The sequence below is a fragment of the Struthio camelus genome, chromosome 2 (assembly GCF_040807025.1).
Source record: "Struthio camelus isolate bStrCam1 chromosome 2, bStrCam1.hap1, whole genome shotgun sequence".
NCBI classification, from domain to species: domain Eukaryota; kingdom Metazoa; phylum Chordata; class Aves; order Struthioniformes; family Struthionidae; genus Struthio; species Struthio camelus.
This window is the reverse complement of record NC_090943.1, coordinates 146,872,371-146,888,516: the sequence shown is the minus strand read 5'-3', so window position 1 is coordinate 146,888,516 and position 16,146 is coordinate 146,872,371. Positions and strand designations below refer to the sequence as shown.

Genomic DNA, 16,146 nt, shown 5'->3' with positions numbered 1-16,146 from the left:
CTGAAACGGTGGGAGCGTTTCATTAGTCCAAAGTTTACTCTTTTGTGAATGGTTGGTTCTTACACCTCCAAAAACAAGCTATTTTCTCCAAACGTTGGCACCTCCCTTTTCTTCCCAGAGCAGTTGTTCAGCACTGTCCCTCGTCACGCCGAGCCTCCCTTGGCACCGCCGCTCTACTCTGCCCCGTTCACTCTCCTCCCTTCATGTCCGCATCCCCCCGGGTGTCCTCTTCCACCTCACCCTCCTTACAGAAAGTGTACCACGCTCTCCTTTAGTGCCACTTCTTGCATGCTTCAATTTCCCTTTTGGAGGAGAGGTCAGGGCTTGAACTGCAGCTACTGGCCCCTCTCCTCCTCACCTCTCTCAGAGGAGGCAGCAGCACCTCGGAGGGGGCAAGCGCCGTTGTCGCGGCCGCCGTTGGCCACAGCACTCCTCCGAAAACCCCTCACCCCAGCAAAACCCCGCCAAACCGCCAGCCCTCCGTGCCGCTGCCACCTCCTTCCCTGGGGCTGGCCAGGAGAGGAGCCGCCTGCCCCAGCCGCCTCTGGCCAAGGCTGCCATGGCTTGGAGGGAGTCCTCTCACGCTGAAAGATTGCGCAGGGTTGGGTCCCATCCGTATTTCTCAGTCGCTGGCTAGGAAGACGTAGCAGATAACTGGCGAGAAATGGGATGTGAAAATGAAACCTAGTATGGTGTGGAGCTAGGGTCTGGTTTTTTTCTGAAATGTAAATTTAATTAAGAGGAGAAAAGAGGGAGGGGAGAAAGGAAAGTTCACCACAGTCTTAATGAAATCCAGGAAACTTGAGTGTTGTGTCTTGACAGAGACAAAATGGCAATTAATTTTTTTCCCCCTTAAACATGGAAAGAGCCTGCTGCCAGCTTGCAGCGTGGTCCTCACACCGGTGAGAACTTCCTTGAAAACTGAGAGGATTCTTGTTGCTTGGCATGAAAACTTAAGTTTTCAAGGAGAGGGGCACAAAACTGAGACTATCTTCTTGTCATTATTTGATTATTTATTTGTAAGAGTGAAGTTGCACAGAAAACTTTATATAGGTGACTGTATTGTTCTGTGAATATCGTGGCTGGGTAGCAAATAAATTTCAGTAATTCCGTGTGACAGGAATTGCTTGGTAGGAGGCCAAAATTACCTCGCAGCAAAACTGAAAAGCACATAGCGTAATTACTTATCTGACTGCTTGTACAGTTGGTGGGGTTTTTTTGCACACTCGACTTATTATAGGCACAAGACAACTGGAAAAACTTTGCTCTCCCTTCTAGTTACTTGAGAGTTTTACAGGGTCCTGGTCGTGACTGCAATGAAGTTTAAAAAGTTCAGTTTCAGTTCAAAACATGACTTAAGTATTTTGAGCGTCTAAATGTTAGCTAATTTTTTTGCAGTAAGCAAGAAACTAAATTGAGTAACTAGCTGCATGTGCTACAGTAACACTAATTTTTTTTCTTTTCAGGAGTCTGTTGTAAATATGGTAGTTTGGGTGGTTGATTGTGCCTGTAGGCTGACTTTATTCCTCGCTCTCTGGGAGGTCTCCCTGACTCCCGTTTGTCATATCGCAGCTACATTAAACCTTTCATTAAGCATTGCTGACAACAGGCAGTATCTCTTAAAGATGCAAGATTCCCTTATTTGGTAGCCAACTATTTTATAAAAGCTAATGATTATAACATATGCCTTATCAGTCTTCTGTTACCTTCTGCTTCCATTCTCTGGTCTCCTCCAGATCTGCCGCAAGGCATATTCAACGCTTTCCGACACTGAGGCGCGTTACCCTTTTACTTTATGCTCGACATCGGCTTTGCCTTAAATTGCAGATTTATTTTGAAGGTTTATTACTGACATTTAAAACCGTCAGATCACAAGGACTGCTCTCTGTGCAGGGGTTCCTCGCAGTGTGTGTTCCAGCTCGACGCCTGAGCGGGGCTGGTGATTTATCTGTGTGTACTCCTCGCCTGCCATTCTCCCATCGTGCCCTTGAGGCTTTGCTCGCTTGGTGCTTTGCTCCATTTGGTGCTTCTGCCATTTGAAATTCAACTGGTTTTCTCATTTTGTGATATACAATAAACTCATAACTTGCCTTTTTTTTGTGCTGTGTTATATGTTTTGAGGCAGGTCTTCGCAGTTTTTTGAGAAGTGTTGAATTGTGTGACAAGCTCTATGAATTTATTAAAATTCATTATTAAATTCAGATTACTGCCCATTTATATTGCATACTACAGAGTAAATATCATAGTGTATGTTGCTTTGGGAACTAACTCTTGATTCTTTGAATTATAAAACTACTGTAATTATCTAGAACTTTGTGGGGGACCTTCCAGCAAGCAGAATTTCTTTTGAATTTGTTTCATTGTAAAATTACAAGCCTTACAGGAAAAGACAACTGCCTGCTGCTACTTCCATCACTTTTGCAGTATAATTCATATCTTTATATTGTATCTTTATATATTCATATAGTATAATTCATATCTTTATATATTGTATTCATCCTTTTGTTTTTCAATTGTACAGCTCTGTAATTAAGTTCCTACTGTAATAAAAATACTGAAGTATCTAAGAATATATACCTTATCCATACTATCAAAACAAAAGTCTCACTACATTAGTTTATGTTCAGATTTTAATGCAAATTTAAAGGAAATAGTGCCGTGAAAGTTGGGTTTTAGTGTGCTTGACTTTAAGTATGTGAATACTCCTACATTGTAAGAACAGTTGTTCTCCTCTTGGCTTGTCATAGTTCTTACGAAGCTGGCAAGAAGCTGACAGCTGTGTTTTCTGTACAGGTTTTTCTCCATAAGCATATGGAAACTAAGTTTACTTTTAACAAATGAAGAAGTAATAGCCTTATCTTATAATCTTAGTATTCAAAAATAAGAGACCTGAAGAAAGAAAGATATATTATGAAATTTACTTAAAATGTTAAGAGCTCACAGCACTGGGGCTCCCAACCTTAGCAGAATTCAAATATTTACCCTGTTTTACCTAACTAGTCTACTAAAGAGCCATGTTCACATTCACCTGCAAAGCGGTTTGTCCTGAGCAGCTCTGGGCAGAATACTGGTCTAAGGGGGGGTAGGAGGGCCAAGTATTGTATTCTTTTCTCTCTGTCAAGGGTCATTTGACTCAAGTCTTTCATAATGTTATTGTTGGCTGGCCATCTAGGGAAAGGTGTTGTGTGTGTGTTTGGTTATACGCTCACGTTTTGTGAAAACAACTCTATTTCTTGCCAAAAAATTGTAACAAGCAAAATTAAATTTTATGCGTTCTCTTCTTTTTTTGTTTCAATAACATTGGCAGTGCTGGCAAGTTTCTCACTTTCATGAAGTTGTTGAAGTTTATGTGGAAATTATTACTCTTGCTAGGAATTTTATATAAATAAATAAATAAATGTGTAAGTGCAATACCAAAAAAAAACCCAGCCCTTCTTACACTAGAAAAAAAAAGTTGTGTATGCAGCAAAAATGAATATATATGGAGATATTCTATAAGGTGATTTACATTTTCTTTTCTTTTTATGGTATATAGGTGCAGTATTTTTGTCCAGTGTACAAGGATTAGCCATTAATGTTGATCCGGTCCTGTATACTTGGCTTATGTACCAACCTCAGAAGCGAGCTAGTAGACACATTCAGCAGGTGCGTATTCCTGGAGGGGAAGGACTGGCAGGGGAGAAAACTTTCTCGTAGGTATATGCCACTGATACATTGTTATTCCACACTTTTGTTTTCTGTCACCTCTGTTGATTGTGGTTTGCAACGCATAGTGTTGAGCTGAGTCCGATTTTTATTTTGATTTAACATGTCACATTTTGCACATTAAAATTTTTCATTTCACAATGTTTAGCAAAAAGCGCGTAGAGAACAGTCACTATTTAGGATCAGTATGTTGCATCAAGTTTTAGCTACCTAGTCCTGTATGTCCCTAAGCTTCGTGATTCCGAATACTAAGCTAGGTTTTAGTCCTTTCAGGACTGTCTATCAAGAAATTATATAATTTGTTATAAAATTACTGCCATTATCAAAAATGAAGTTTTAATAGGAGATAAACCATGCAGTTCGTAACTTGATGTAAGTGAATGTTGGAACCAATGTTATATATAACGTCAAAATACATATTTGTGTACAAAGTGCTTGGAAAAGATGCAGGAAATTAAGGCTATGGGCCTGTGTGGCACAGGGTTTTCTTTAAAGTATGCTTGACCTTAATTTTTATGCCCCATACTCCCTACCTGGAAAGAATTTTAAACACATTTTATCTGTTGTTTGGCAAATGGGTAGAATTTTCTAAACCTTAAATTTATCGTAATGGATCAGACAGTGGCGTGTATAACCTGATGCTCTGTCTGAGGCAGTGGCCAATGTAAAAAAAAATTAGATACTGGCCTCGTAATCAGTGAATATTATGCACATCTGGGAAGTTTCATACTGGGCCCATGAAGTGGAAGGATTAATGTGATCAGTAGACATTTTTGTTTCTTACATGTGAACTAGCTGATTATATATTTAATTGTCAAACATTCATTTCAGTCTCGTCAAGCTCATTCTGTACTGACATCATCTTAAAAGATTTGAAGTGTAAATTGCTATTTTATCATTGTAGTAACTTTGAACTATTTTTTAAAGTATTGAATTTTTCTTCATTGCTGCATCATAATTGGAGCAGGGAGATATTTCCTGACATACCTCTTTTCTTACGAAGATGATATTTCTTTACTTTTACAATACTGTTATGTATCTTTTGTAAAATTGAGCCTGGACATTTCGAATCTTCTTCATATGAACATCTTGCCATGACTTTTATGTATTTAATCAGCTGTTTCTCAGTGTTTTCTCTTTTGATTACTCCTTTTTTAACAGTGTAATTAGAAAAGCCTTGTGACTATCCTAGGAAATGTCTGTGTCCGCAGTTCTGATTGTCAGCAGCAAATTTTTTATCCAAATTTTCATTAAATAGTTATATTGTAATTTGTTTCCCTGCATTATGCAGCCTTCTAAAAATCTTAGAGACTGGTTTCTAAATAAAATTACTGTTTCACATTTTTAATGTTATTGGCATTTAGAGTTGCATGGTCATTTGAAATGGTTTTTAAATGTAAATTTAGAAACCTAACTGCAGACATTACACTATTTTTGCCATTAACATGGCTGCAGTTATAGATTGCATAAAATAATAAAAATGACAGTCTCTGTGGTAGTAGTGAAGATGCAATTTTGTTTGAAAAGAAAACTATACTTTTATTAAAATATCCTTAACAAAAGATGTTTTTATTTATATAGCAGGGTAATTATTATAGAATAATACAAAAATCCTTAAAGGCTAAGGATTCTACTGAAAATTATGTCCTTTATTGGAAAAGGTTTAGTTTATTACCATAGACTGGTGCGTACAAGAAGAAAAATGGTCTGTGCTTCCTTCATAATTTTTTAACATTTAGTGAAACAACTACAAAAAATCCTACTGTCAGGCAGTAAATGTGTATTGTTGTAAATGTGTTACTGATTTGATAAAGCTTTTTCCTTCCTCTACTGTGTCAGTCTCATAATTGCAACATGAAAGAAAATAAATTATTTTAAAGCCTAATTGGATGATTCAAAGATCTTAAATGTTAAGACCTTTAAATTTAAAGATATACTTAATGCAGATTTTTTTCCATCTCTTTTTGAGTAAGTCAAAATTGCAAGTTTTACTTGAGAACATGTGTAGTCAGAAAATCTTTGGGTATGTTTGGTTCCATATATCCATTCTATCAAGTAATAATGTTATGAGAGCAGTAAATTAAATTGAGTTACTAATTTATCTGGGACCACAACTACAACTATGTAAACTTCTGATTGCATACAGGGTCACTACAGGGCAGAGCTGAAGTTGTCTTTGTGTCCCGACCTGCCTTGTCATACCTGAACGTACTCGGATTTGTTTGCCTTTTGACTGTTACTCTGGGATTCTTATGTTTATAATGCCAGTTTGGCAGTACTACAACATTTACTTTGTATCTTTACTGAAGCACTCACTTTTATTTAATGTGATTGGGATGGCATAGTTTTATCTGAAAACATGAAAAGTGAAAAGTATAAGAACCTATATAACTTAGTAAGCAGAAATGGGATAGCACAGAGGTAAACAAGTACTAACAAAGAGGATTAATTGCAGTTTTATATTTGCCTTCTCTCTCGGAACAGGAAATACTTTTTTTTACAAACACACAAATTTTCATGAGCTAGCTGATTTTTCCATAATGCCATACTGTGTCTTCTTTAAGATTAATGCAACAAAGTCACAAAGAAATATAATTCTCTTTGGCCTCACTGAGATTTTATTCATGTGGAACAGGAAAAAAAAGCAATGGAAGAGACTGCAGCATCGGCGTGTAAGGGGTAAAGTCAGCCCAGAGAGGACTACTCCTTTCCTATTGTTGCTGTTAGTTTCGTGCTAAACCTGCCCCTTTTGGCACCTTGCTTCCCCAGCAGATAATAATTGTAGAACTAGAACGATAGTTGAGGCCAATATTCAGTTTAGGTAGATCTTACTTCCTTACACTTTCTCCCCTCCCTTTCCCAGGATGGCCATTTGGTACAGTTACTTTATAAACTCTTTAACCTTGTTTATGTAGTATCTAATACAGTGGGACACATATCGTGATAGGTTCTTTGCTGGCATCTGAAAAACATGATTAGTAGTACAAACGAATTTTTTAAATCTTATTGAAGGTAAACATCAAAAGGAGAAAGAAACTATTGAAATGAAAAGACAAATTTGGCACAATAATCAGTGAATAGAAACAGATCACTAGTATATTTAGGCTAGAAGTAAGAGATTTGCAATCCTGAGTCGTAAGGCTACAGTTAAGTTTTTTGCTCCTTTTAGTCACGTTAGGAGGCAAATTTCTAGCTAGTGCTGAGATGGAATTTTATATCTTTAGGAATGATATTATTTACCATAACTGTTTACAGGAGGAAGGGATTGGATTTAATTTTTATCTAAAAAAAGTTAGCATTTGGCCATTCACTTAATAAGGTGCAAGCCTTCTACGTAAGTTACGTTCCTCTACGGTGTGCGAGTTAACATCCGTCATTCTTGCTCACATTTACTTAATACTAACATGAAAAAACGAAGGCAAATTTGGAAATAGGACCAGTCTTTTTTAAGACTTTTGCATAATATTTGAAATACAACTGACTATTTGGAGCCAGATGCTTTCAATGAATGGCATTGTAGTGTATTACCTTTTTGTTATATGGTGTCTATGCTTGCCAAAATGTGGCTGCTGTTAAGTATTTGAAAAATGATCTATGTGGTTGCTGTTGTGACTATATGGTCAGTGCTCTGGGGTAAATGAGGATGTAAATATGGGATGTTTTTCTATATCCATTCTGAATTTCAGCATACATCTATAAGTTTTCTGTTGTTCTTTTTGAAGAGTGGGAACAATGAGAACGCTGCTGTCAAAAATCCATGAGAATGTTTAAATAAATCTACATACTGCTTGTGAGTTTCTCCTGCGGCTACTAGTAATATATGATATTGTTCTTGAGTTTCTTTGCAGAACTGTAAACTTTGTGTAAAATCTATGGACTTGTCCATCGTCCCCTCCTACTCTAATTCATGATGCTGAACATGGACAGTGTAATCCCATACTGATGGGCATTATTAGATTTTTAATATTGAATAGTAGTGCTTCTTAGGAAATTTATTTTTGCCAAAATGAAATAACAAATGTATATATACAGAGCACGTACCAACACAAAACTGTTGTGTGTTTTTGATGTGCTTATTTTAATGTGTTGTTTCAAGCTTTTGTTTTTTTAATTTTTGATAAGCTTTCACAGTAATATTAATAAAGGAAAGTGTATCTACTGAAAGCTTCTGTTAGGAAGCTCTACTGTCTTTCTGTACGCTTTAAGGTAGAATGTGCAGCATGTTTCCTTAAAAGACGATACGGCGAAATGGGTGCTGCTCATGTTTATATTGATCAGGAATAGAATTAAAATTTCTCTTGGAACTGAACTTGAAGCAAGCTCTTAGTTTTCTCATGTGTGACGTCTGTAAACTAGAGTTACTTAATACAGTAAGTTGTACAAGACCTTGATCAATAATAAATATCGTGCACAGATATGTACAGATAATGACAGCAGTAAGCAACCAATTGAAATAGAAGCTCTTGGGTTTCCTGGCTTGCAATCAGTGCATATTCCCATAGGCAACAAAATATTTCAGAGGGCTCCTCTCTGTCTCCCTTCTGCTCCTTTTCTTGTCTAAGCTCAGGTGAGCACAGGAAGTTAGGTTTAGTAAGATTGAACAGTATTCATATATGTTTTTCAAAACTTTTAAATACTAATTTCTTCTCTAACAGCACTAAATAATGTACGAACACAGAGAAAATGCAGTCCTTTAGTATCAGAAAAGGGAAAAATTGATTGGGAATAGGGACAGGGTGATGCAAGGAAAAGACATTTGTTATCATGAGAATATTTTCAGCTCATCATCAGCTGATGATCTTTCCAGATACTCAGTGTAACAAGTATTACATGCAGCTAGAAAAAGACAAAGGAACTTAATTCTTACGGGTTTAAATCCTTGTGTATTCTATACTATTGGCAGATTACCTTTCCAGTTTGGTGTACCGTACAGCATGTACAGTGTGCTGTAATCAACAGCAGAAAGCTTTACCGACTACTCTGTAAAGATGCAAAAACCCTAGGAAATGACCCAAGATATGCTATAGGTGACAGTGGCAGCAGCTGTTGAAATTAATCTTGTTACATTATCTTCATTTATTCCACAGTAATAGTGAGCTGAAATAACTTCAAGTTCAAAATCGGTTTTCAAAATCCTCTGGTTTTGACTTGTCAGCATGAGATATCTTAGAGACATGGTTTAATTCACACCTTCTGAACATCATGCCTCTTAAGATACACGCACCAAGTTGTTAGTTTAAAAAAGAAACAACCAACCAGAACTTGCTACTTTCATGTACATGTTAAAAAGAGCGACTCTCTGTTGTAGGATCTGGGTAGTAATCCACTGTGTAATAGAGCTCATGCTGAATGGGTTGATTCTTGGCTTAAAAGATACTCTTTTCAGTTTTGCTCTCCTTTCATTCAAAACTTAAAGAATAGGCAAAAAATCATCCCGGAGGAAGTCGCTCAACGATGACTTTTGTGTACTGATGATTGGTGTACTGTAATACTTCACAGCTCCTATGAAATGGAAAGACTAAGGTTTAGGGATGTCAGTGTTTCTTAAGATTATTGTTATATTTGACGCATTTGGGTAAACTCTGAAAAAATTTCATGATCTTTTGACTGCGTGATTCCTGTCAAGTTTAATCAGAAAAGCCCACCGCTAGCTTTGAAAATATACCCCGTAGTGACTTTTTTGCTCTTCAGCTCTACATTTTAAGAAGTAATGCATCAAGAAGAAATCAGAAAAAAACATAATTATTGCACTTTGTATGCAAACCTTGTGACTGCTCAGAAGGAAAATTAGCATGTACCACGATACATTGCACTCCAGCCATCTGTTCCACATAAAAATCACATATTTTACATTATTTGCGTGTTAAAAATAAGCACATTTTTTGGTTCCCTGAATTTGTTATACTTTTCTGAAATATGCTTTTTTTACCACCTTTTTTTAGTAAGTGGTAATAATCCATGAAGTAGGAGAAGTAAATTCAAAAGATATCTTCTATACCCTATTTGATCATTGATGAACCTATGCTAGATTTTGAACCTATGCTAGTTTAAACTGGCAGAGAGATTCAGAGCTGATTTTTCTTTGAAATGTTCTTGTATGTGTCAGCCAAAGTTGGTGCTGATTCTTTGTACTTGATTTTTTTTATGGATTTTTTTGGTAAAACTAAACTGTACACGCAGCAGCAGTAGATGTGCTAGTGTAATAGGTGTGTACTGGTTGCTTCCTCCCCACTTTTTAACAGGTTTTAACTCAGCATATACGTAATACAGGCTTATGTAAAACCTTTGGGTTTCTTTTGGTTGAAAGACCTGCTGAATAGACGTGCTCTTTAGTGTTTTAGGGAAGGTTAATCCGAACACAGTTTAGGAAAGATACAAGGAGGTTTAAACTATATAAAGAGAGTGACTTCCTGTACATATACTGTTTAAAGCAAAACAAGTCCACATTTAGGGATTTGTTTCTAGTAATATATTTAATTTTGAACATTTTTTGAAAAAAATTTCAGATGAGACTTTCTGTGTTTTTGTAAACCAGTAATGTTTTTGTCAAATATTTACTCTCTTATTAAAACCCTCATTTAGCATTGCACAGATAAATATTTAAAGAGGTTGATTTCTTTGGCAAGAAAACCCATTAGGTATGCTTTGATATGAGAGAGTCAGGTATATGATACTTCTTCCAATGCAAGTAGAAACGAGTGCATGTAGTCTTGTTTTTCCCAAGTGCACGTTAGTCTGAAGCCTCCACTATCTGTCAATATTTTGCTTACGTTAATTATTTCACCTCTGATTTATTTCATAAAAGACTAATGATGAAAAGGTGTTCTTGCACCTTATGTTTGCCTCTGTATAGTAACGTGTATAGATGCATATTTCTGTCGTTTTCTGTGGCTGTTCTGTATGCACATGTGTTATTGTCTAATTTGATGAGTATTTCAATAATGGAATAAACCGAAAAACAGTCACACAGGGAGAACATCCCTCACTGTATCCAGGAATGACTATGGAAGAGACATTTTACCCTTCCATAGTCATCATGTTTTAAAGCACTAGAATGTAATACAATCTAGATCATTCCAGAATCCCAATTTGTCCCCTTTTTCATCAACATCTACCCTATGGAAAGTTGTCTATCCCAATTCAAAACCAGGAATTCTTCATCAGGTACGTAGGTAGATTAGAGAACTGGTCATAAGGTAAACGGTTCAATTTCATTCAGTTATATCTTTCAACTTTTTTCTTTGCCTATCTTCTCTTTTTTCTGCCATTATCATAGGAATTTTGCTGCGTTGTAAAATCCTCTTGCTGCTTTTTTTATGTAAAGGTCACTGTGAGCTGAGGTTATCATCAACCCTAGATCCTATGCTTTGGGCAATTCTTCATTTAGGGATCTGCACCAGAGGTCTCTCTGCAATGTTTGCCTGAGAATAGGTTGTTTTAGCACCATAATTTGGTTGGTAGCGTCATGCAGAAAAGTGTTTCCTCTAGTTTAGCCTGCCACAGGCTGACTCTTGGAACATTGCAGATCCTTGAGGCTTTAAGAGCCAAATAGTGCTGATAATGAATGAATGACACGCACAACGGTGAGTTTCAGTACCAAACTGAAGTTTCTTCCATGCTGCAGCAAGTTAATTGTTGAGGGTAGAGCTGTTTTGCCCTTCTCTAGGTACAGTTTTTCTACCTTTTCTGTCTTTTCCAATTGTCTATCTTGATAAATTGCCAGAAAGGTCTTAATAAAACAAGTTTGTTGCTAAGGCGGGCGTAATTATCTTCTTGGTGTGCAAAGATTTCTCAGATTTTAACATGTGTTGATTTCTGATATTGCTTGCAGGCCAAAAGCACTCTGCTTGTGCTGTCAAGATCTGTCACCTGCTACCCAAATAACTCAGTTAAAGTTCTGAAGGATGTAGAAATGATATTACTGCTTATTTAAGGAGCTAGACCTGCATGGGACTTAAACCTACTGCATTTCTCTTTCAGAGGCTCCTTGAAACTATTGACAGACTGCTTTCATCGGTTGATGAAAGTGTGGGAGGGTTGACTGATGTAAGTTCATCAGATAAGTTTGGAAAGACTACAGCTAATCAGTGGCTCATCTTTTATACCAGCAGGATGTTTTTCTGAGTGTAGCTGAAATTCCTACCCAAAGTAGTCACAGGATTTCATTTGAATTAGCAAATTCCTCTTCCAGTATGAAAAAAGGTCCTTTTGTGAACCCCAGAGGTTAGGCCTGATAGTTTCATTTGAGCTCTCTGAAGCAATGGCTGGTTTTGGTTTAATTTCAAAGCCATGTGTGGGCTGAGGCTTCTGAATTGAATTCAACATTTCACAGACTAGTGCCTCATTTTTTTTCCCCTTTAGTAACGTGTTTCCTTTGCATGTGTTATCAGTGAGGTGACTATATAGGCATCCCTCCAATGAGGGTTACTCATCTGCTCAGTAAGTGGAGCTCTTCAGAAGGCATTCAGCCTTCACCCTCACACTGCTGTGAGTTTAGAATTAAGAAATAAAATCTTTTTTAAATTATCATAGCGAAAATGCTCAGTAAAGAGCAGTAAATATTCGTTCATTATAACTAGGGTAAATTTCCACCAACCTTCTTTACAGAGAGTTTTTGTATCAATTAGTAGTTGACCTACCTGCATTAAATCAGGAAGTACTGGAAGTCTGGTATTTTTGGCAGGTTTTTTTTTAGTTTAGTGTCTCTTACGGATTTGTGTCTTTCTTTGATTTTACAAGATCTTTGTCAACTCCAGAGTCGTGTTGGCTGCACAGTATGAAGTAAAATATAAAATGCAATATTTATCTGTTGATCAATTTATCCACATAAAGACACATACCTAACATTGTATATAACATGATCATTTGTGTCAATAAAATTGAAATTTGGAAAAAAATCTTTTTCCCTTAGTTCTTTAGCTACTGCTTAAAAAGTTCGTTGTAATAATGATACTAGAAAACAAGTAGTAAAATTTCTTATTTTGAGTACCATAAATTATTATTAATAGTATTTACTGTGTAATAGCCAGAAAATATTTTTGCATTGATAAAACTGTGGTCAGTGTTCTAGAATAGAATCTGATTTTGATTTTGTATGTGGCAATGGAGCACTTGAAAACTATAGTCGAAAACCTACCTGGGTACTTTTGTAGGCCCTAAAATTAGTTTTTCATTCTGGGTGTAATCAAATTCTATCATCTTCTGTCATGCTTGAAATATGTTTATACTTAAGCTTAAACTCACATTGCTTTTGGTGATGATTGTTCGTATTTTTATCACTTAGAAAAGTTGTACTTTAATTATTAATAGCAGATCTGATAGTAATTTGTATATAGTTGATTATTCCTATATAAGTTGATTAATATTTTCCAGTAAAAGGCATTTTTGACTGTTGTGGGAAGCCTCCCTCTCTTTACAGTATTCCTCAGTATAAAATGACCTCTTACAAAAGTTGCTGTAGTCCCATAGGTGTTCCGTTAAGTGTTCCTTGTTCGTCTTCTTTATAACACTAGCAAATAGTGACCGTAAGGCTTTCAGCCCAGAAAGGTGTTTTAAGCTTTAGTGCATATTGTTTATCTCTAGCTTGTTTGATTGTTGTGATAAATGCTTATGATAATGTTTGACTGCAATGTCTCCTTTCCCATCAGATTCATCTTCTCATAGAGCTGTGGTGCTCTTGTCATCTGTTGTTTCCCAAGCCACAGTTTCCTCATCAGTTTGTGGCTAAAACCCAAATCTTGATGATCCTTTTCCATCCAGTTCAGCATTGATCTTTCATTTTCTGCATTCTTTTAACCAGAAATCTTCTGCCAAAAACCTGACAAGATTGTACTGGGCGTCATCAACAGCAACATCAGGCTTGATTTCAGTGAGCAAAGATGAAACAGCTGTTTCATTGTCCAGATCAGCACTCAAACACTCAATATTTGGTCATAATTTTTTCCAGCTTTGCCTGGCTGTGATAGCCTTGATGTTTTTCCCTATATGACTAATGGTGTAACTTATTATTATATGTTGCTGATCCATTTCTTCAGTGGTTCAGAAGTAGATATTTTCCGTCCTATCATCTTTTTTACTGTCTTGTATTAGCTCTGATCGTTCTTCGGAAACTCCTGCTTCAGTTTGGCAAGTCAATGTTCTTGTAATGTCACATCTGAAAATGCGAAATAATGGGTCAACAGTTGCTGTAGTGGGAAAGCTGCAGATGGCTTTGCGTGTGAAAAGTTGTATCTGATAAACTACTAGATTTTGAAAACAAGTGAGGTAATATGTCTGACAATAGTTTACAAAACTTTACTTCAGAGTCTCTCTCTGTATGCCGATGGGAAGTATTTTTATGGTATAAAACTTGTCTTTTCAAAGCTAATGGGCTTTATCCATTGTTATTGTTAGAGGACACCAAAGGGACATGTTACTGTCTTCTAGAATGACTTTTGAGGACTTTTGCAGACGAAGCTGGTGACTGCACATTCAAAGAGAAGAGATGAGAGTTCTGTTTGTTATTGGCATATACATTTTCCCATTAACTTTGCATATTGTAGTATATATAACGTGGATTGTTTTCACTGGAATAGGATTAAATAGATGATTGTCTGTCTTATTTTGATTTATTTTTATAGTGAAAAATGGTAAAGGCCTTTGGAAGTCATTCTTCTTGAATTAAATGATTTTTTTGTTTGTTTTGGGGTTTTGTATGTGTGCACGTGTTGCGCACTGCTTCATTCAGTGATCTGTTTTCCATTGGAGAAAATTAACAAGCGCATTGCCTGCCTCACACGAATTTGTTTCCCACAGAGATTCCTAATGCAATGTGTGAGGTTTCTCATTACCAAGCTATATGGATTACATTTTCACTCCAATATCAACAAAATTAAATTACACAGAAATTGATTAAGATGCATGTCATCCTAATGTCTGATCTGCAGAAAAACTTTTGTCATCTTTAAATGATAACCCTATGCAAAATCAACACTAGAAATATTGTTTGATATTGTCAACTGGGATATATCTATCTATTACCCTCAGCTAATGCTCCAGCAAACAGTCAACAGTCTACTCTGCAGCAAACTTTTTTTTTTTATGATTTTATCTTTTCTAACTTGTATTAATAAAAAAGTAACAACAAAACGAATAGATTGTGTTCATTTGTGGACTTGCACAGCTGATTGTTTTTACCTCATGTGGATTAATACTTTCCTCTGTTTTCTAATCTTTAAAATAAGGATGCAGTCCTTCAGGCTAGTTTTTAATGCCTGCACTTTTGCTAAACAGTGTCGTATTTTGAATAGTTTCAGTGATTTTTATTGATGTGCTTAGGAGAAAAATATAATACGAGCTTAGTTATGGTTAGAATTCAGCTGCACAGTTCTTTTTTCTTTAAAAAATTATGCGTATCTATAGTGTATATATATAAAACTGTGTAAATAACATTTCTTTGGAAGTTGAATTAATTAAGATTAATAAATCTCTTTGCAAAACCTTGAAATCTTCGTATCTGGCTAACATTTTTCATTTCCCATTGACCATCTAGACCATGATTTTGATTTAATGGTCATCCAGATTTATTCATATGCATTTTGATTAGCTAACAAGCATGGTATTTAAAGAGTTGCAAGTTCAAATATGAATATGGTGTTTCAGCTGTTTAGCCAAGAAGTTGTAAAAATTTGTTTTCATAATGTATGTGCTCTAATCACAGTTTAAGTTGTCTTCTGAAAATTTCAAAAGAAGCAGTTTAAGACATACTTCTGATGATGCTGTAATAATTCTATCATATGTATGCTTTTTTGGTTTTGAGTTTGTCACAAGGCACTTCTTTTTCTAGCCCTCTGTAGGAACTGTTCCTCTTGGCATGTCAGTAACTCGAAAAAAAGAAGATGAAGCATCAGTTGGAAGTGCACCTTTGGCAAGGCAGCAATCAAATCAAGCCTCTGAGTATGCCAGCAGTCCTGTCAAAACAAAAACGGTAACAGGTATGGTCAGTTTTTAATTGAATCTAACCATTTGGCCCTTTTAGCCTCTCTCAATAACATGCATACACAGTTGAACAGCATCAGCTGTGCAAATACCATGGAACAACTTTCAGATTTAAGCAAATATTTTTCTGGAAAAATGCAATTTCTTTAATTAAAAATCATCAGGCTTTTAATTTTAAAACATATGTTTAATTTTCATCTCAGCTTTATTCTTGATACTGTTTGGAGCCCGGATTATTTCAGATAATATTTTTTTGTAAGACTAGATAAAGGAGATGTGTTTTCAATACACAACGATTTGTCTTGATGTTTAATATTTTAGTCCATAATTTTGTCAGACTTCAGGCATGAAAGTAATCCTCTTGATCTCAGTCAGACTATTCACATTGCTTAAAGTCTGGCATGTACGCAAGTCATTCAGAGCTAAGATTTGTGCATAAACATTCACGGTTTTCAAAATCACTTT

At 36.1% G+C, this 16,146-nt stretch overlaps 1 protein-coding gene across 4 annotated transcripts in view; it reads left to right on the top strand.

The window, feature by feature from the left end:
- Positions 1 to 16,146, top strand: part of VPS13B (vacuolar protein sorting 13 homolog B) — a 484,859-nt gene that overhangs the window by 215,652 nt on the left and 253,061 nt on the right. For all 4 annotated transcript variants that reach the window (XM_068932943.1, XM_068932945.1, XM_068932942.1 and 1 more), the window contains exons 20-21: positions 3,536 to 3,645; positions 15,530 to 15,677. In XM_068932943.1, coding sequence (XP_068789044.1) covers positions 3,536 to 3,645; positions 15,530 to 15,677 — 258 coding nt within the window. The remainder of the gene's footprint in view (positions 1 to 3,535; positions 3,646 to 15,529; positions 15,678 to 16,146) is intronic.